Raw genomic sequence first — 21,416 nt, forward strand, 5'->3', positions numbered from 1 at the left:
GGTGCTCCGGTTTCCTCCCACAGTCCAAAACGTGCAGGTTAGGTGGATTGGCATGCTAATTGCCCTTAGTGTCCAAAAAAAAAGTTAGGTGGGGTTATTGGGTTACGGGGTTACAGGGATAGGGTGGAAGTGAGGGCTTAAGTGGGTCGGTGCAGACTCGATGTTGAATGGCCTCCTTCTGCACTGTATGTTCTATGTCCAGTCAAGCAGCCTCACCTCCACCCCAAAAATATGCCCCAGATCTTCAGAAGTGCATAATATGTAGGAGCAGAATCAGGCCATTTGGCTCAGTGTGTCTGCTCTGCCATTTGATCCACGGTTGATCTCACCCTGACCTTAACTCTACCATCCTGCGTCACCCTTCAACCCATTACCAATTAAAAATCTGTCTATCTCCTCCTTATATTTACTCACTGTCCCTCCTTCCACCACACTCCAGGGTAGCGAATTCTACAGATTCATAACCCCTTGGGAGAAGTAGTTTCTCCTCAACTCTGTTTTAAATTTGCTACGTCTTATCCTAAGATTATGACCTCTCGTTCTAGAATGCCCCACAAGAGGAAGCATCTGCTCCACGTCTACTTTATCCATACCTTTTATCATCTTACATACCTGAATTTGACCTCCCCTCATTCTTTTGAACTCTAGAGAGGATAAGCCGAAACTGTTCGATCTCTCCTCATCCAGCAAACCCCTCATTTCTGAATCAACCTAGTGAACCTCCTCTGAACTGCCACCAATGACACTACATCTCTCCTCAAATAAGGAGACCAAAACTGTGCACAATACTCCAGGTGCGGTCTCACCAATACCTTGATATTTGTTCCTTACAAAACAGTTCCTTACCTTTATACGCTATTCCTTTTGCTATAAATGACACCATTCCATTCGCTTTCTTTATTATCTGCTGCACCTGCATGTTAGTTTTCTGTGATTCATGAACGAGGACCCCCAGATCCCTCTGTAACGGGGCACCCAAAAGTCTCCCCATTTGGATAATAAGTTGCCTTCCCATTTTTCTGACCAAAATGCATGACCTCGCACTTATCCATGTTAAACTCCATCTGCCACATTTTGACCCCCTCCCCTAACCTATCTATATCCTATTGTAAGGTCCTTATTTCCTCATTCAACTTACTGCCCCACCTATATTTTAGTCATCTGCAAAATTGGCTGTAGATCCTTCTATCAATGTATCCAAGTCATTAATATAGATTGTAAATAGCTGGGGCCTAAGGACTGAACCCTGTGGCATCTCACTTGTTACATCTTGCGATCCAGAAAATGACCCACTTATCCTGACTCTGTTGTCTGTCCGTCAGCCAGGCTTCTATCCAAGCTCATAAATCATCTCTGATTCCCCTAATCTAACCTCAGAAAAGTGCAGTTCCACTGCGCTGAATGAGATTCCCAACTTAGTGTCCAGTAGGCTTCACGGCCACTTGGAACTCTGGTCCAAACCCATTGTAGTGAACAGATAAAAGAAACTCTCATTCCGTTTAGCTGGGCTGAGTACGAAAACAAGAAACAGAGGCAGGGCATAGTATTAAGCCACCCGGATATCTTGTATCCTTTCCGAAAGGCATTTCTAGCTCTCCAAGTGCGATATCTCTGTCACATAAACCTGAACTGAAAGTTTCCCCAATGAATCATAATATAACTGCAGGGCGAAGGTCAGAACAGAACAATGTCCGATACAGAACAAAACAGGGAAGAAAAAGAATACTAATCTGTGAGCGTGGAATCTATCATATTCAGCAATCAACAAGCTGAAGCACACTTTCTTTGCTTTGTTCCCCCAATTTCCTGCCAAAGAACATCAAATCGAATGCTGCATCAAGTCAATCATCCAGGTTCATCGATCTTGTCAAAACTGTTGTCACTTGAACACCGGCTATATTTAGTTCTAGCAAGAGATAAGTGAGTGCTGAGCGATTGAAGAATTTTTATTTTCTGTTGGGCAACTTTTGTCCTGTTATAAGCCAGTTGGAGGCACCCGTTTTAGGCGAATCTGAACCGAGACCTACTTCTCCAGCCAGATATTACCATTTCTTTCAGTCCCCCTCTTTGCACCTCTTTTGTGGAAATGGGTATTGAATTTGTTCCCAATGAGTATGGCACAGTGGTTAGCACTGCTGCCTCACGGCGCCGAGGCCCCAGGTCACTGTCTGTGTGGAGTTTGCACATTCTCCCCATGTCTGCGTGAGTCTCACCCCCACAACCCCGAACAGATGTGAAGGGTAAGTGAATTGGCCATGCTAAAAGATTGACCCTTAATAAGGAAAAAATAATTGGGTACTCTAAATTTATTAAAATAAGAATTTGTGCTCATCAGGCAAGTATTGAAGCTGAGGTACAAGCCCGGTTTGGAAACTGGATTGCGATGGTCTGAACTCAATTCATGTTGAGTCTCGAATAGCTACCGGGAGAAAAACCAACAACCTCCTATTTCAACAGATTGCATTTTAACCCACAAAAGCAGCACGAGTTATTTGCATATTCTATGCCATGCAGTTTAATTTATTTATGCTAAATTCCTATCCCTTCTATTCTGCTGGATCAGTGACAATTGACAATTCTCCAGGTGGGACCCAGCTCCGTGAGGGTCAGCAGCAGAATCAGTGAGAGGGCATAAAAAATCAGCTCAATAGCTAGCGTTCTCACAAACATCCACAGAAAAGACTCATTACAGGGTCACCAGATAGTGATAGAGAAGGAAAGCAGCCTGTGTTATGCCGAGCAGGATCTCATTATCTGCATTAAGATAATGAGCAGCTAATCTGTTTTCATGATACTGAAAGATAGATGCTGCCCAGGACACCAGGGACTATTACCCTGATTTTCTCTGAATAGTGTCCATGTGATTTATAGAGTTCACCTGAGAGGGCAGATGGGACCACAATTGAGCATTTCATCTCAATGATCATTTTCCTACTTCTAGCGTTGAAGAACCAGCCTCGATGAAGACTGATCCCAAGAAACTCCCTTCCTAGCAGCACTTCCTACTTACCACCATCTTCTCAATTAGAGAAGGGCAATAAGTGCTGGCATTGCCATTGATCCCTGCTTTCCATGAACAAAGAAAAGGAAACTTGGTCAAGCTGGTAGTCTACTGGATGCTGAGGATGCCTGGGATGGCCATGGCCTTCTAGAAATGTTAAACAAAGAGAACTGGGGTAAAATGTGATACTCCTGAATTTTTAATATGCCTTTTTTTCTGAAGGCTATGAATACAGTCTTATTTCAGAATCAGAAACCATATACTGGAAACACTTTGCATCTCAATGTCTAAATGTAAAACTATCAGGAGCAGCCATCTAACACTGAAGTGTTCCCAACAAGGTAGGTTTCCACCCTCAACATTCTGCATTGAATTTTACAGCCCCTCCCACTGGCAGGGTCTTCTGCTCCTGCCAAAGTCATTGGTGTTCTGGACAGCTCGTCGCATTTTACAGTCCGCCCTTTGCTGCAATGGGGCCATACAATTCTGCCCGCCCATATGTCCCTCGGCAATAGATTAGCTTGGGAGATATATCAAATACTTCCCACACCGGCAAGTCCTTCCACTTCCTATCTTAATACTTTGGGCGTGATTCTCTGGCCCTTCTTCTCGCCCCCCCCCCCCCCCCCCCCCCCCCCCCACCCCCCCCCACCCCCCCCCACACACACACACACACACACACAGAGTGGTGGGTTCCCCAGTGGTGGGACAGGTGAGCAAAACACCGTAAACATTGGTGGCACCGGAGGATTCTGCCAGCGGCCAATGTCGAGCCACCCCCACCCCCATTGCCAGAAGGACCGGAAAATGCTGTCCTTTGCTACTCATTGACGCATCTGATGTAAAGAAAGGATTGCATTTATATAGCAACTTTCATTACCTCAGGATATACCAAAATAGTTTACAGCCAATGAAGTGTCAAATTTTGTTTGATGGTGCTTGTGGGAAGCATACTCGGAGACTGCAGGCACAATATAAATGCAATCTATTGTATATAAACACAAAAAGACAGTAATAAATGACCAAACTGCTGTACCTGTAGATGATACAGGCAGTGTTCTGACACATGCTGCAGTTACTGAGGTCCTGGCCAGTCCGATAGAAGTTCCTCCTGAAATGTAAAAATTAACACTCTAAATAAGAAAACTAGGTGAAATTCAACAACATTAATATATTAGCAGTGGGCAGTATTACAGTGTGGAGACAGGTGCATTCTTCAGGCATTGCAAACTGCTCAGAAACATCTGTACGAATGTGGCATCATCACAGGGATTGTTAATATCTTGTAACTCTCCATTCGCCTTGCGTTTTTGTTTACCTACATAGAGTCGCTGTGATCTAAAACATTAGGGGACTGAGTTGAGTAGATGCAGTTCAATATGGCCTCAAAAGGTATTTATGCTCCACATGAGCCTCCATCCCTCTTCATCTTCCCCCCTCAGCGCCAGCATATCCTTCTATTCCTTCCTCTCTCATGCTGGCATCCAGCTTTCCCTTAGATGTATTCATGCTGTTCACCTCAAACACTCCCTGTAGTACTAAGTCCAACATTCTCACCATTTACTGAGCAATGAGATTTCTAATCAAATCCCTATTGGATTATTAAATCCTTTTGTAGCCTTAAAGACTTCTATCAGGTGTTAGGATCCTGAACGAGAACCCAACTATTTTCAATTTGTAAAGCTGTTAGCAAATGTTACTGCACCACAGGAGTGATTTGATAATTCCCCCATCAATCTTTCCTAGCATAAATGACTGGAATTTACTCCTGTACGTCCTCCATTGTTTGTATTTTTCTGGAGTTACTGGGAGATATTGCTGTAGTTTTCAGTGACTCAATTTAAATTGATTGGGTAAATAGACCATTTTTTGTAGTCCTGCCCTGCGTCCAATTCATTGGCTGCCACAACGTGGTGAATGGTTTAGTGATTGTGTCAAATGTTGCAGTGAGGTCAGGAAAGACAATCAATGATTCTACAGAATGGGCGCATGTCCAAATAATATCGCTGAAGATTTGGATGAGGGGTGCCTAACTGTTGTGGGAGGTTGGAGAAGTTCACATAAGGAGTCACTGGAGGAAGTGGCATGGATCAAGAAGGTAATAACATATTTAAGGACCATGAATAGGGAAAGTAAATTGGATGAGGGATGGTAGTTAGTGAGAGTTGTAGGTTTTTCTTTAATATAAGAGGATGATAGTTTCAAATAGGAATGTGAGAGTCCTGAGAGGGAACCATTTATAAGATGTTAGGGAGGCACAGTGGTTTCTGCTGCTCCCTCACAGTGCTAGGGATCTGTGTTCAATTCCGGCATTGGTGACTGTGTGGAGTTTACAAGTTCTCCCCATGTCAGTGATGGTTACCTCCGGCTGCTCTGGATTCCTCCTACAGCCCAAAGGTGTGCAGTTTAGGTGGGGTTATGGGGATAGGACCAGGTGTGGGCCTAGGTAGGTTGCTCTATTGGAGGTCAGTGTTGACTTAATGAGCCAAATTGCCTCCTTTTGCACTGTAGCAATTCTGTGACCAATGACAGACACGTCAACCTGTGGGAGAGTTTTGGTCCAGAGTTGAATATGGAAGGAGGTGGGATTGAAGGAAGGTGATGAGGATTACAAGGAATTAGCCTGAGATAGCTTTATTTTAGGGTGGCACATGGCACAACGGTAGCATTTCTGCTTACGGCGCTGATGACCAAGTTTCGAATCCCGACCCTGAGTCACTGTCCGTGTGGAGTTTGCACATTCTCCCCGTGCCTGCGTGGGTTTCACCCCCACAACCCAAAGATGTGCAGGTTAGGTGGATTGGCCACACTAAATTGCCCCCTAATTGGAAAAAAAATAATTGGGTACGCTAAATGTATTTTAAAAAAATATAGTTTTATTTTATAAACCATGACAGGACAGGAACCACAGGACATAGCAATGCCGAGGGTGTAGCCTTGAATATTGGTAAGGCTGTTTGCATGAAAGGAGAGGCTGAGGCAGGACATGATGGAAATAAATTCATCGGGAAGGGAACAATGAAACTGTGACTGAAATTGCCAAGGATGAGGAGCTCCTGAGTGCCCTGTCTGAGGGAAAGAAAAAGGGAGGCTATCTCCTTGATACCCAGGACTGGATTTCCCAGGGAACCAGTCCCCATACTCCTAGCTAAAAAGGTCGGTGAGAGGGGAGCCCATCCAGGTTATCAACGGCTGCCCCACAGCCATTTAACTTTGGGAGTAGCGTTAATTGCTTTAAGGTGAGACTTTCACCCCTTTCTCAGTTGGAAGTCTCAAAACCGATGGACCCAAAAAGAGGTGTTCCCCTCTTGCCTGACACCAGCCTGTGTAGTTAAAGCTGCCACGGGCAAAACATTGGCGATCAGGTTTGGGGCCCATAAATTACCATTAACCAACTACAGAAGGACCTTGACAGGTTCAAAGACGGGCAGACAGGTGGGTCATAAAATTTCAGACAGGTCAAGGTAGGTGGGTGGGCAGCAGGAAGGATACCCTCTGGATTTTACTTGCCACCTGTCATACAACCCGCTGATGGGGGAATGTTAAATCCAGCCCCCACGTTGGGCTGGGGAGGGACAGTAGAAAACACGGATTCGAAGAGGAGGTGAGGATAATCGTGCAGAATAGCTGCTCCAAAAGGAGGAAAAGGCATTAGGGAAGGAATGGAATGACCTGGTTGCAAATTGTTGATAATTAGTCAATATCTGGATGGGGATACCAAATAGATACCAAGGTTGCAGGACGAGGGGATTAAGTGAAAGTACAGCAGTCATAAACTGAGGTAAGGGATTGCGGGCGTCTGTTTAATGACACTCCCTGGGTCACTTTCTGTGAGTGTGAAAAGTGTATTTTATTTACATTTCTTTTCCTGTCACCAGTTAATATCCGCGAGCTACGAAGGATCAAAACACTCAATATCAGGGGAAGGTTACAGTAAGCCCTATGATCAGATGCAACAGGACAGGTTTCAAACCCATTTACACAAAGGAATCTCCATGTACTTTTAGAAATGAGTCATTGAGTTATTAAGCCACAATGGGGAAGACGCAACAAGCCTACGGATTTTGCTTTGGCATTTTCCTGTTTCTTATCACCCCCCTCTTAATCCTTATTATTTTGTAGTTCACTCCAGCTTGTTCCCCGCAATGTTGCTTAAACTGCCCAGAGGCAGATGTGGCTTTGATTTAACAGCTGGAGTGAGATCTTCTGGTTGTTCACGCTGGTGGGACCTTGTGTTCGTGCCGGCGGGACACCCCTGCCACCGGTTTCATGTTGGCGTTGGGTGGATTCAGTGGGACATCCCATTGAGTGTGATGGGACCAGGAAATCCTGCCACCGGCCAACGGCGGGCTACTTCCCACCACCAAGAAACATGCCATGGAAAGGCGAGGGAACCTCACCCCTCATCTGAAAATGGCACTTCTGACAGTGCAGCACACCCTCAGCAATGAGGTGTCAGCCGGCTTTATGTGCTTGGGTTTCTGGAGTGGGTTTTAAACCCACAGTCATTTGACTTTGAGACAAGGGTATTACCATTGAGTTAAGGCTGACACATATGAAAGGTTATGTACATTTGCACACAATTGGCACTGACCACTGTGGTAGTCGGTATTAGAGGTATTACGGTACCTCTGAATATGCTGTAAGACCATTGGTGTGGGAGGTACCTGAGACTGCTGTTTCATTGGTTAAGCCTGCCTGCTGGTTCCGCCCAGTAAGGCGGAGTATAAGAGCCCGTGTCACTCCAGCAGCTGCCTTCTGTACCTGCGCTGCTGGGGGAAACATCTAGTGCAATAAAGCCTTCAATTGTCTCCAATCTCGCTTCTGGAGTTATTGATCGTGCATCAACCACTTTAAACTGTGCATGCAAAGTTGGACACAAGTACAAGAACACTTTGCTCCAACGTTGGTTGAAATGGAGGTAAACTGCATATTTGTTCCTTTCAACGGTTGTTTCCAAAGTTCCTCCACAATGGAGATTGAGCAAGTATTGGCACACTCCTCAGGGCCTCTGAAGGTTGACGAATGGTTACAACACAGAAAGAGGCCAGTCGGCCGATTGCTCACTTTAAGAGCAACTCAGTTTATCCCACTACCCTTTCTTTTCCCATGGCCGAGCAAAATTACTTCTCTGCAGAGAAAATTCTGTTTTCAAATTCACTATTGAGTCTACCTCCACCACACACTCACACAGTGCATTCAAGATTCTCACCATTTGCTTTTTAATATATTATTTTCTCATATCCCCTCTGGCTCTTTTGCCATTCACCTTAAATCAGTGTTCCTTGTTTCTCGATCCTTCTGCCAATGGGACCAGTGTATCCCTATCTACTCTGTCTAGATCCTTCATGATGTTGAACACCTCTTGCAAAATCTCCTCCCAAACCTCTCTTCTCTGTGGAGAACAACATCAACTTCTCCAATCTATCTACGTCACTGAATTTCCTCAACTCCGATACCAGCCTATAAATCTTTTCTGCATCATCTCGAAATTTTTCACATCCTTGCTCAAATGATGTTCCCTGCATTGGACTTTTATAAACCTAGAAGACTTTTGGATTCACTTTTATGTTAGCTGTCATTCTCTTCAGATACTTTCTCCTCGCTTCTCTTATTTTTCTTCATTTCTCCTCTGAGCTTTCAAAATTCAATCTGGTTCTCACACATCTCGGTGACACATTATAAGTGCCCCCTGTAAATACTGGCACATACTAGATGTAAATAATTATACATCCCAGGACTGCCTATAAATACTGACCCATACCTGGAACCCCTGACAATATTGGCACACTCTGGAATCTCAGCTGAGACGATGTGTGGATATGTCTGATTGGCGCTCACAACCATCTGGCTCAGAGTTGAGAACGCTACGAGAGCCACATCTGACACTGAGACAGTAAGACATCAGGTAGAACTTTACCACGTAACAGGAATGTGTGAAAAGCACTTAAATTGACAGCAGTAGATACAGTAATTACCCAGAGAACATTTAATGACCCTGACATTAGAACTGTGTACTAATTCAGCTCCAGCACATTGATTGTTCTTGTGTTTCTTTTCCCATAAATCAAGACAATGGCTGGGATTTTTCAGTCCCTCCGTAGCAGATGCAGCGAGTCAGCCAAAAGTCCATTAACTTTGGCGGCATTGGTAAATCCCGCTGATGGGCAGGACTGGAAGATTCTGATAGATATGTTGGTTTGCCTTCTGGTTCCTTTCTCCTTTTTAAGAGTTCAGCAGTTAAGTGATGGGGTTCCCTGAGTGTTCTCTAGTACCAGTCACTGCTCATGTGCTAACCTCAATCCTCTGTGTCTGAGACCTAACTGATTGGACACCACCACTGAGGATCATTAATGTCCATGTGCACACAGACACAGATATGACACACACAACACACAGACAAACATATTCTCCTGAGACTAAGTGTTGATGCCAGGGCAGGATTCGATGACTTCCATGACAGCAAAACTGGTGCAATTCAGCGACTGTGGAGGGGCTAGCACCGGCGCCACATGGAATGCAATCGATTCCAATGAGAAACGGTGCTGGATTCGCCAGATTCACGATTGACACTCAGGAGGCTGACAAGCTGCAACCGCATAAACACACTTCACTCCCCACACACACCATCCCAGCCAACTAGGTGACTCTGGTTTCGCTGGAGGGTGCCCATCCCGCTAATGGGTCTGCTGGGGCCAGAGGGCACATAGGGTGGTGGCCTGGGCGCACACCAATATATTCTGTGGCCCCAAGTTCACAGTGGGTAGTCAGCAGCATGCACAACTGTATGGCTGCATTGCAGGCCGCAGCAATGTTGTTCCGTGCCCGTCCACCGCAGCCCCAAAGCCCACCTCCTATCCATGCCGCGCTACTCCCCACGGCCGTGACAGAAGCTCCCCCGGCTAGTGGCACGACTGTCAGCAAACTATGGCGATGTTGGACACTTTCAGAACCTCCTCTCTCTCAGCAGTCACGCACCCGTTTCATGATTTTTAAAGCACAATGAACCTCACCGTCGGGAATTTGCCCCGATGGAGGTGGAGAATTGCGGAGGCCCCCAAGAATATCAGGAAAAGCCAGCTAATATTCCAAGGATGTTTTCTGTATGGGCGGAGTGGAACGCATTTATGCCGCTGCCATGGCATCAGAGAATTGCGATTTGGCGTGAAACAGCGCCCGTCACAATTTCGGTGTCAAAACCGGTTCTCCGCCCAATCGCATTTCCCGATTCTGGTGTCAGCTGATGGAAAATCTCACCCAAGATTTTTATGCTGCTGTCCACATTGGAAAAGATGTTGGCTGTGTTTAAAAATGGCAGCGGGTTTCGATTCCAGGAATCCTTTCCCCATTACCACGGACATCTATTTTTATGGCACAGGATAAGGATGCATTCAGCACTCTCGGCGTCGCACTGTCGGGGGCAGGAAGTGGGATTGTGATATTGGGAAATGGCCTGACTCGCTATTCCTGCCTCACAGATGAAAATCTCCCCGAGGTCTCTTGCAACAGCAGATCAAATCGGCAATGAACACTGGAGTATAAGGATGCAGAAGTTATGCTGCAGCCTGGCTAGACCCCACTTGGAGTACTGTAGTAGATCTGGTCACTGCACCTGAGGAAGGATATTTTGGCCTTGGAGGGAGTGCAATGTAGGTTTATAAGAATGATTCCTGGACTTCACGAGTTAAGTTATGAGGCGAGATTATACAAATGAGGCCTATTTTCCCTTGAATTGAGAAGGTTAAGGGGTGATCTGATCAAAGTCGTCAAGAAAAAACATGACAGATAAAGATAAACTGCCTCCACTGGTTGGAGATTCTAGAACGAGGGGGCAAAGTCTAAAAATGAGGGCCAGACCATTTAGGAGACATGTTACGAAGCACTTCTACACATAAAGGGTGGTAGAGGTGTAGAACTCTCTTGCACAAATGGCAATTGATAGTAGATCAGTTGTTAATTTTAAATCTAAGATAGATAGGTTTTTGTTAAGCAAAGATACTAAGGGATATGGGCCAAAGGTAGGTTTATGGAGGTGGCAACAGATCAACCATGGTCTCGTTGAATGGCAGGACAGGATCGAAGGGCTGAGTGGCCTCCTCCTGTTCCTAATTTTTACATTCATAGCCACTGGAGAATGGTCAGAGCGTAAACTGGGCTAATCCCACAAACATTATTAACTTTAATAAGATATGAAGAGCTTGGTGGAGAGAAGGTTTGTCAGATTGATATCAGAGATCAGTGACTTCAATTCCATGGAGAGATTCAGAAACTGGGATTGTTTCTCCTTTGAGCAGAGAAGATAAAGTGATGATTTACTTTAAGGTATTGTGAATTGTTATGGATTTCGAAAGAGTAAATAAGGAGAAACTGTTTCCACTGGCAAGAGATTTGGTAAATGCAGGATACGGATTTAAGATCATTTGGTAAAAGAATCAAAGGGGAGGTGAGGAAATTTTTTTTATGTGGCAAGCTTTATAATCAGGAATGCATTGCTTGAAAAGGTGGTGGAAGCAGATTCAGTCGTAGCCTTTGGAAGGTTATTTACTCCGCAAGGAAAGCATTTATTTTTTTTGGGGAAAGGGCAGGAGAGTGGAGTAATTGGGCAGCTGTTTCAAAGAGCTGGCACAGACAAGATGGTACAAACTGTGCTGCAAGATTTTATGATAAACAGGAGCCAAGGTAAATCATGCTCCTTCTCTTGCCAACCTTGTCTGACTAGAACTAACTCAGCACAATTTGCTGGTCATGTGGACCAGTTACTCGCTGAAGTTGCCAACTGAGGCAGGTGGGAAAGCTTCAAAACCATGGCACAATATGCAGAAGAGCAGGGTAGTTTGCTGTGATGTCCTGACCTGCTGTTCATCCTGAAAGCAGATTACCTGGTCAGTGTCGCATTGCTGTGTGTGGGATCCTGCTGTGCGAATGGTGACTGCCGTGTTTCCAACATTACAGCAGTGGCTACACTTCAGAATTATTTCATTAACTGTGAAGTGCTTTGGGACTTTGTAAACAACACTGTGCACATTTGAAAATATTTTCCCTCACTGACAATTACCAGCTTCTGAAAAATGGTTGGCTGAAGTAACTTTGAGGAGCTGCTGTGACTGACAATTAATCCACGCGCAGTGCTGAGCTGAAGGGATCTTCAGTTAGTGATTGCATCTCTTCCTCCATTAATTTAACCACCTCACAAGACCACGAGCTAGACTTCTGCTTGGTGCCTTCAATGTCCACCACCGACAGAAAAATATTTAAGATCTTAAAAAATGGACCAGTGAGGGAAAATAAAACTAAATGATGTTAGCGTGGCACTGTTTGTTACCCTGCTAAAATGGTGTGATCAATTGAATAAGAACCCTACGATGATGGAAGGGCAGGCATGGTGGCGTAGTGGTTAGCCCTGCTGCCTCATGGCGCTGAAGTTCCAATTTCGATCCCGGCTCTGGCTCACGGTCCGTGTGGAGTTTGTACATTTCCCCCTTGGTTGCGCGAGTTTCGTCCCCACAACCCAAAAATGTGCAAGGTAGGTGGATTGGCCACACTAAATTGCTGCTTAATTGGAAAAAATGAATTGGGTACTCTAGATTTATTTAAAAAAAGAAACCTACGATGATAATGACGGTAGAGGTATAGCGAGCGCGAGTAGACTGTTCAGCTCTTCAAACCTGCTCCGCAATTACATCCTGGTTGATCTATATCTCAATTCCATTCCCTGGCTTCGCTTCACATCCCTCGATACCTGTACCTAAGAAAAATCTATCAATCTCTGTCTTGAAATCTCCAAGTAGATCCCAGCATTTTGGGGCAGAGAGCTCCCGATTTCCTTTGTGTGAAATACTGACCCCTGATTTCACCACCATGTGGATTTCTAGGTTTGGGCGTTTTCCATCTGTTCATGGCAGCGGGATTCTCATGTTCCGCTGCAGTGAATGGGAGATTTGGCTGAGCACCAAATCCTCTGTCTTCACTAGCAGCGGGAGCAGGTCGGACTTGCAACTGAGAATCATAGGTCTCATTTTAAGATTATGTTCCCTCATGCTGAATCCCCCCGCCCAACGCACCCAACCCGCCCACCCCCACTGAACTGGCAAAAATAGTTTGCTGTCCTGTGAACGCCTCAAACAAATCACCCCATAAATGTCTATAACTTGATGGAATACCAGCCATGTTTCTGCAACCTGGCCTGTAATTTACCCCTTTAAGCGGGTAATTGTGTCACTGTACCAGCAATTACTTGGAGGAAATATAAAAATAAACCTTGGTTTTAAAACTTTTCCGAAGGCTGGTTAAGTCACCTTCACGTCTGCAATTCACAGTGATGTTTGTGAAGAACATTTAACCCATTTTGTGTGACATTTCCATGTTCACCGTTCCCACAGGGGGTGGGTGGGTTTGCTGGGTTGCTCGGGCAATGCCATTTCATCCATTACTTCTGTGATGTTGGCATGAGACAGAGTTGAACTGATGAATCATTCTGCACTCAGAGCTTGTGTCACAATCAGTTTGGCTGAAGATTGCTTTCTTTTCCGTGGCCAGTCCTTGCCGTCTGCCAATGAAATGCTATTTTTCATGACACATGCCAAGACGGTATTAAGGCAGAACGATGGAGGCAATGATCTAACCGAAAGTAATGGGAGTTGAGGCTGTTTCACATTCAAGAACTGCGACTGTGTTCTGACCTAGATCTTTGATGTGAGTCAGTGAATTATTGAAGCTCTCTGTGCAGAAACGTTATGCAAAAGAGCAAAAAGAAAATGTGAGTGGGATGGGTGAACAGGGAGGGTTGTAAAATTCACAACCTGTTGACACTATTACATTAGCGAATCAACATCCTAAATTGCCTCTCCAGTCCAGAAATCCTTACCAACCTGATTGACATGACATTCAAGGCCCATTTAACATTACTACCTGAATAGTTGGTCAGACTTCACTGGAGCTAGCTTCGCATGCTCAGGTTATTGGAAGTCAGAGCTGTAGCTCATTTGTATCACAATATCACAGCAATCCAGCACTTACTGAATGTGTAATGTCTGACATTCACCCACTACTCCTTCCTTCTAATGAACTGGCCATCACGGAATGACTATCTTTAACATACAAGAATCAGTAGATTAAAATAATGATACCAGTTCTTGGCCCCTTCGTCATACGGCAATGGATCCATGCACCTTCACTCGAACCTATTTCAAAATTGATTAGATCTCTTGACAGTGCCAGTTTGTACTAAACCTGTGTTGACAAATCTCCTGCTCTGACTCTCTCTCTCTCCCCCATGTGATGCATTTGATCATGGTTGGACTAAAATCCTGGAAATCCATATCTAGCAGCACAGTGGGAACACCTTCACAGATTGCAATGGTTCAAGAATTACATTGAAAGTACTGCTCAAAAACAGGCTATGTGACCCTACTCGTCCATGCCTGTATTTATGCTCTGCGCACATTTCCTCCCACCCTTTCCCATTTAACATGATCAGCATTTCCTTCCATTCCTTTTCACTCACGTAATTATCTAGACTTCACTTAAATGCTTCCATGCTATTCGCCTTTACAACTACTTCCTGAAGCCGTGGCTCTCACATTCAAACCCACTCCTTGAGTAGATTAACACTTTCTGTAGTAATGCTGTATGGTCTTGAAATGTTTTCTGAGCTCTATTTCTTTTATTGGTGACTATCTTCTATTTATAGCCCCTATTTTTTCACCCCGCAGCATTGGAAATATATTCTCTATTTTGACCATATGGAATCCCTTCATAACCTCAAAGACGTCGATCAGGTCCACCATCACAAATCTCCTCTCAATATAAAATCTTAAGAAGAAGGCCCATTTCCTCCTTCTCAAAGGCAACACACAGAGGGTGTCAAATGCTGGCCTTGTCACTGATGCCCAAGCCTCCAGGAATTAATATTTTAAAAACTCCAATCCCCTCATGCCACTCTATCATCCCTGCCTACCCTGCCTTCCTTCTTCAATCTGCAAGCTTTTTCCACTTTGCGAGTTGGGTAAGGAGTGGTTCTTCCTCCCGTCCACTATTATGATGGTGGTAAGGCTGTGGGAACGCTGGAATAATGGGCCAAGGGGAAGAAGCCCCATGAAAATAAGCTTTTATGGGGGTACAATTTATCCTCGGTAATGATATAACTGGATCACATATAGCTGGAGTGCAGCGTACAGTGCTTGAAAAGCCAGTGGAAAGTCAAACAACTGAGATATTTTCTGGAATGATTCCTGATTGTGTGGTGACAAGAACACAAAGCCACAGGTTGAGACAGGAGGAAGAGAACTGGAGGAGTACCGATAGTGAGGCTGAGGTTCAGTTGTCAGAAATAATGTTTGATCACATGTTTGGCAAAGAACAAGAGCAGGTGATGGATGAAGTGGATATCTTTGGTTCATGAAAGTTGGTTGAATTACAGCAGAAAGGTTCAGAGATAAAGCAGTTGTATCAAAAAGCTTATGCAAAAATAGAATCTGAGTGTACATCAGAGTGTTATTACATTAGAACTAATGTATTGATAAAAAAGATGAAGACTTTTACATTTCAAGCAGATGAGAAATGGGCAGACGTTCATTAAGTGGTATTACCGGTGGGTTATAGAAAAAAGGTTTTGCAGACAGCACTTGAGGTTCCAATAAAGAGTCATTAAGAAGTAAGGAAAAGTCAAGCAATAATAAAAAATATTTTTTATGGCTTGGACTGCATGAGGATGTTGTTGAATTTTGCCGTGCATGTCACACATGTCAGGTAATAGGTAAACCTCAGGTGGTAATCAAACCAGCAACGTTAATACCTATTCTAGCATTTGCGGAACCTTTAGGATCCTAATTGATTGCATGGGACCCCCCTCCTTAAACAAAAAGTGGGATTCAATTTCCTTTGACCATAATGGATGTGTTCATTCTGGAGATAATTCTACAAAGAAACATTACATCTAAGATGGTTGTAGAGGAGTTAGCCAATTTTTTACTAGATATGGGGCTGGATTCTCCGATTTGAAAACTAAATGCTGACGCTGGCGTGGGAACAGTGGTGCTTTACGCCTGAAATAACGGTGCAAAAGCTGCACCGATCCTCCATCTGGTGGGGGGCTATCAGGAACGCAGTGTAAAGGCCCCGGCTTTACCTACGGATAGGCCCGGAAAATTGTCGGGTCCGTGGCCACACATGCGCATATTGGCGGTCTGCAGCGGCTGTGTCGTGCAACATGGCGCCAGTCGCGCATGGACCCGGCGTGCCAAAAATTGCCCCTCTGTAACCAGCCTCGCCACCCCCGGAACACCCCCCACCCGTGCCCTAGCCCCTGCCAAAGCTCTGCCTGCCTGTGGAACGGCTCGCCCCCAACTGTGATGCTGCTGGACTCAGTCCGCAGCCGCCACGCCGGGTTCATGAAAAAAAAGGACAAGTGTTCCACACCATCGGGAACTCAGTCCATCAGGGACGGAGCACTGGGGGAGGGCCTCTGGTGATGCCCTGAGGCTGTCCCGACGGCGTGCGTTTTTGAGGTGGCGAGCACTGCAAAAGTGGCGCCGCCATCCGATTTCGGCGCAAACAGGGATTCTCTGGCCAATCGCTTAACATGATTTCGGTGTCGGCGACCGGAGAATCCCACCCTTGGACTTCCCAAAAAAATGGTAAGGATCCGCAAAGTTATTCAAGAAAGTTATAGATAATTTAGGAATAAAGCAGTTAACTTGAAGGCATATCATCCAGAATCACAAGGAGCATTCAAAAGATGGCATCAAACTATAATGATCATGGACGGGATTCTCCGTCAGGAACAGCAATTGGGAAGAGAATAGTTCCTGACGCCGAAATTGAGGCAGGCGCCGGTTTGACCCTGAGTCTCGATGCTCTGCCCCCTCCACATCGGTGTCATTGCGCCGCTCATAGTTGCAACCTCGTTCGCATGTCACTATCAGGCCCACCCGCGACGCTCCGCCTCCGATGGGCCTGGTGCATGTGTGCTCTCAACACTCGTGAACCTAGCATGGTGGCTGTAGAGAGAGGAGGGGGGGGGGGTGCGTACGGACAGTGTTCAGCACTGCCATACTTCACCGACAGTCGTGCCACTGGCCGGGGGCTTCTGCCAGGGCTGGGGGGAGTAGTGGGGGTTGGCCAAGAGGTGGGCTATGGGGTCGGGGTGGACGGCTATGTGGTCCACAAATCCTGCCATCTTTTCGGGTGTGAGTATGAGGGTTGTATAGTGCATGCGTGGCTGCAGCTTGTCAGCCCTGCGCGTGTCCATTACAGACCCGGCGATTCCCCCACCATTGTTTGCGTGATCTGTGGGTGTTCCACGCGATGCCGGTGCTAGCCGCTTACCGGTAGCGAAATTGGTGTGGGTGTGGCACCGATTTTTCCGACGTGGAACTCCACGGATCCTCCATTAGCGTCAGCATTCTGACGCAGGAACGGAGAATCCAGCCATGTTGTAGACCTATAGCCAGGATTATCTGGAGGATTGGGATAAAGGAATTTGATTTGTCCTATTTGCAATTACGGATGCACCTGATGAATCAACTAAATTCAGTCCATTCAAATAGATTTTTGGTCATGAGGTGAGGGGACTTAAATTGTTCAAAGAGAAATTGGTGAGTTAGCGTTTGAAGACTACTTTGTTGGACAATGTGTCAAACTTTAGGGTGAGATTACCTCGTGCTGGTGAGTTGGCTGGGAAACATTGAAAATTGTCACAACATGTGATAAAAAAGAGGTGAAGAAGTGATCGTAGTTTTGTTAATGGAGTACTAGTATTGTTACAATGGTAGGTGAACCATTAAATGCAAGATTTAGTGGGCCTTATCAAACTGAAAGGAAATTAAATTAGGTGAATTATTTGATAAGGGAACACTTGCAGAGTGTGTCATGTTAATATGCTCAAAAGCATTTTGATAGAGAAGGAAAAAAAGGTGTTAATTGTTGTAACACAGGGAGAGGAGATACATACAGATGACTCTGAATTTGACATTTCTGACAATAAATTTGACAATGAGGAAGTATTAAGAAATTGGGATACATTATTGAGTTACCTTCTGGAGAAAAATCAAAATAACCTGAAAGAGTTATTCCAGTTGCAGAGAGCTGTATCTGGGAATAAATTGGGAAGTACGAAAGTAATTATGTTTGATGTAGGTGTATAAATGCAATTCCCAGGAAGTAACATCCATATAGGCTCAATCCATTAAAGCTAGCACAGGTACAAAAGGAGATTGACAGCATACTTAAGGATGATATGATCAAAGTAAGTTGCAGCGATTGGAACTCATCGATTGTCATAGTTCCAAACCCGGATGGAATGCAACGATTGTGTGTGGACTATAGAAGGTCAACTCAGTTACAAAGTAAGATTTGTATCCTATTCCTCGTTTGGAAGACTGTGTTGAAAAGGTGGTACAAGCAAATCTTATTACCAAACTTGACTTACTTAAAGGATATTGACAAGTGCATTTATCAGACAGGGTGAAGAACGTTTTGGCTTCTGTGATGTGAAATGGCCTGTATCAATTTAAAGTCATTCCATTTGGAATGAAGAATGTGTCAGCAACATTCCAAAGATTAACCACAAGGTAATTTCTGCACCAAACAATTGTGCAGTGTACATTGACAATTTGGTGGTGTGCATTCAAATGTGGAAGGAGTATTTGGAGCATTTGAAAGAATTATTCAGTTGACTACAGGGGGCTGGGTTGGTGGTAAATTTGGCTAAAAGTGAATTTCCAAAAGCTCAAATCACATTGAGGCCATGCAATTAGACATGGTCAGATGGCCCCACGGAATGTGAAAACGGAAGCTATTGGAGAGTTTCCAATATCAGCAACGAGGAGAGAGTTTCTGAGGTTGCTGGGCATGACTGGTTTTTACCAAAAATTCATGCCAAATTTCAGCAGCGTTGTTGCTCCACTGACTGAACTTCTGAAAAAGCACCAGAAATTTCAGTGGACGACAGAATGTCAGGAGGCCTTTGATAATCTGAAGTTTCTGTTGATGACACCTAATTATGTCAAACCATTTAAGGTGGGAATTGATGCGAGTGATGTGGGTGTTGGTGTTGTACTGTTGCAGGAAGATGGTGAAAGAATTGAAAGGCCTATCGGTTATTTTTCTCGGAAACTAAATATTCATAAAAGAAATATTCATCGAAAAGGGGACATAGAACATAGAACATAGAAAAATATAGCACAGAACAGCCCTTCGGCCTATGATGTTGTGCCAAACCTTTGTCCTAGGTTAATCATAGATTATCATAGAATTTACAGTGCAGAAGGAGGCCATTCGGCCCATCGAGTCTGCACCGGCTCCTGGAAAGAGCACCCTACCCAAGGTCAACACCTCCACCCTATCCCCATTAGCCAGTAACCCCACCCAACACTAAGGGCAATTTTGGACACTAAGGGAAATTTATCATGGGTAATCCACCTGACCTGCACATCTTTGGACTGTGGGAGGAAACCGGAGCACCCGGAGGAAACTCACGCACACACGGGGACATTGAGTTTGGTATTGTTGTTCCAATATTTTGACATTTATGTTGGTAACAATTCATCAGAGACAATTATCTCTTCAGACCACAATTAATTAAAGTTCTTGGATAAGTTTAAAAATCAAAATGCAAGACTGTTCAGGTGGAGTTTAAATTAAAAATTCTACATGTGGCAGGAAGAGAAAATGTGATTGTTGACGCTTTATCATGACTGTGAATTGTGAGAAGAATTGAACATTTGAAAGTGGAAATGAAAGACTGAAATGGACCATACCCATGCTTACGTCTGCATGTTTAACATGTAAAATTAAATGTATCTTATAGAGTATAAGTTGTGTTTAATCATGAGAAATGTTTAAATTAAAAGGCTTTGGAAAATGAAGCCATCTGTTTACATTGCTGGTCCATTTTCTGTTAAGGCAGGAGGTATGACCAATGCAAGATTTTAAATATATTGGATTATAAACATTTGGAAATTTAAGGGTTAAAAGCCGGGGTTGCAGTTATCGTGTTTTTAAAAACATCTTGTTCTGCAAGACTAGAAAGCTTTCAGGACCGGAGGTGAATTTGACCAGAGTAAAAAGCCTGGGCCAATGGACTTTTGTTTGACTAGGGGGAGTCCTTGGGGAGTTAATGTGTTTTCAGCCTGGGAAGTTAATTTGTTTTCAGCTTGGAGAGATTATGTCATTGCTGGGTGGAGCTAAGACATTCAAACGCTTTTGAGAAAACCTTTGAGTTGAGTTTTGATCTGCCGAACACTGAGTCCACAAATAAATTCTTTTGCTCTCACAGTAGGATAAAAAGATTAATAGTATTTAAAGTAGTACAGACTTGTCTGAGGACAAGGGGGAAGCTGAAGCAAGCCAGTTGAGCCAGTATTTTGAACATATCCAGCCAGCATCTGCAGGGTGTCTAACAGGAGCCAAAACTGTCTGGAACGCATGTATTACTCTGTGCCATTGGAATGTAGGATTGTTTGAGAGCTGTACATTGCTTTCCTTTCTTGTTGTTTAATTGAGAATAGAGAGGGGCAACACGGTGGCGCAGTGGGTTAGCCCTGCAGCCTCATGACGCCAAGGTCCCAGGTTTGATTCTGGCTCTGGGTCACTGTCCCTGTGGAGTTTGCACACTCTCCCCATGTTTGCGTGGGTTTTGCCCCCACAACCCAAAGATGTGCAGGTTAGGTGGATTGGCCACGCTAAATTTCCCCTTAATTGGAAAAAATGAATTTTAAAACAAAAATTGAGAATAGAGATAGTGGGCGCGATCATCCGATCGTGGGACAGAGTATCCACGCCCTCATGAATGCCGTCGCGTTTCACGACGGTGCGAAACGGGCGCGGCCACTAGCGATTCTGGCCCCCACGCGCTTGTGCGGTTCACGCCGCTCTAGCCTCACTTCCTGCCGTGCACTATGGCTGGCGCCAACACGCGCATGCGCGGTGGCTTTACAGAATGCGCCGCTCCCGATGCAACATGGCGCAGGGGTTCTGGGGCCGGACCCGCAACAAAGTAGGCCCGGGGGGGAGAGGCTGGCCCACCAATTGGTGGGCCCCGATCGCGGACCAGACCCCATCGGAGGCACCCCCAGGGACGGAGCCCCCCTCCCGCCCCCACAGGCCGCCATCCGACCCTTCGCGCAGTGTTCCCGCCGGCAGCGACCAGGTGTGGATGGCGCCGATGGGACTCTGCTTTTTCCGCTCGGCCCATGTGGGCCGGAGAATCGGTGCCCAGCTTCGTACAGCGGCCCGCGACCGGTGCCACGCCAAATGCAGCGGCGCAATTGGGCCGATTCTCCGCACCTCGGAGAATCGAGCGCCGGCGTCGGGACGGCGTGGCGCGGTTGCGGCAATTCTCCTGCCTGGCTCCGGGCTCGGAGAATCGTGCCCAGTATTTAAGGGTTTTGTATTTACTGTAATGAGTATTGTTTAA

General features: G+C 45.2%; 2 protein-coding genes across 10 annotated transcripts in view; one reads left to right on the plus strand and one right to left on the minus strand.

Moving 5' to 3' along the window:
• Positions 1–21,416, plus strand: part of LOC119965058 (dedicator of cytokinesis protein 2-like) — a 759,716-nt gene that overhangs the window by 420,268 nt on the left and 318,032 nt on the right. The window lies entirely within an intron of this gene.
• Positions 1–21,416, minus strand: part of LOC119965059 (INSYN2B protein-like) — a 175,775-nt gene that overhangs the window by 131,426 nt on the left and 22,933 nt on the right. For 8 of the 9 annotated variants that reach the window (XM_038795309.1, XM_038795300.1, XM_038795302.1 and 5 more), the window contains one exon: positions 4,038–4,112. In XM_038795309.1, coding sequence (XP_038651237.1) covers positions 4,038–4,112 — 75 coding nt within the window. Of the gene's footprint in view, positions 1–2,687; positions 3,149–4,037; positions 4,113–21,416 lie in introns of those variants that run through there. The other variant, XM_038795307.1, reaches the window with a different exon arrangement.

Source organism: Scyliorhinus canicula, chromosome 4 (assembly GCF_902713615.1).
Source record: "Scyliorhinus canicula chromosome 4, sScyCan1.1, whole genome shotgun sequence".
Classification (NCBI taxonomy): Eukaryota; Metazoa; Chordata; class Chondrichthyes; order Carcharhiniformes; family Scyliorhinidae; genus Scyliorhinus; species Scyliorhinus canicula.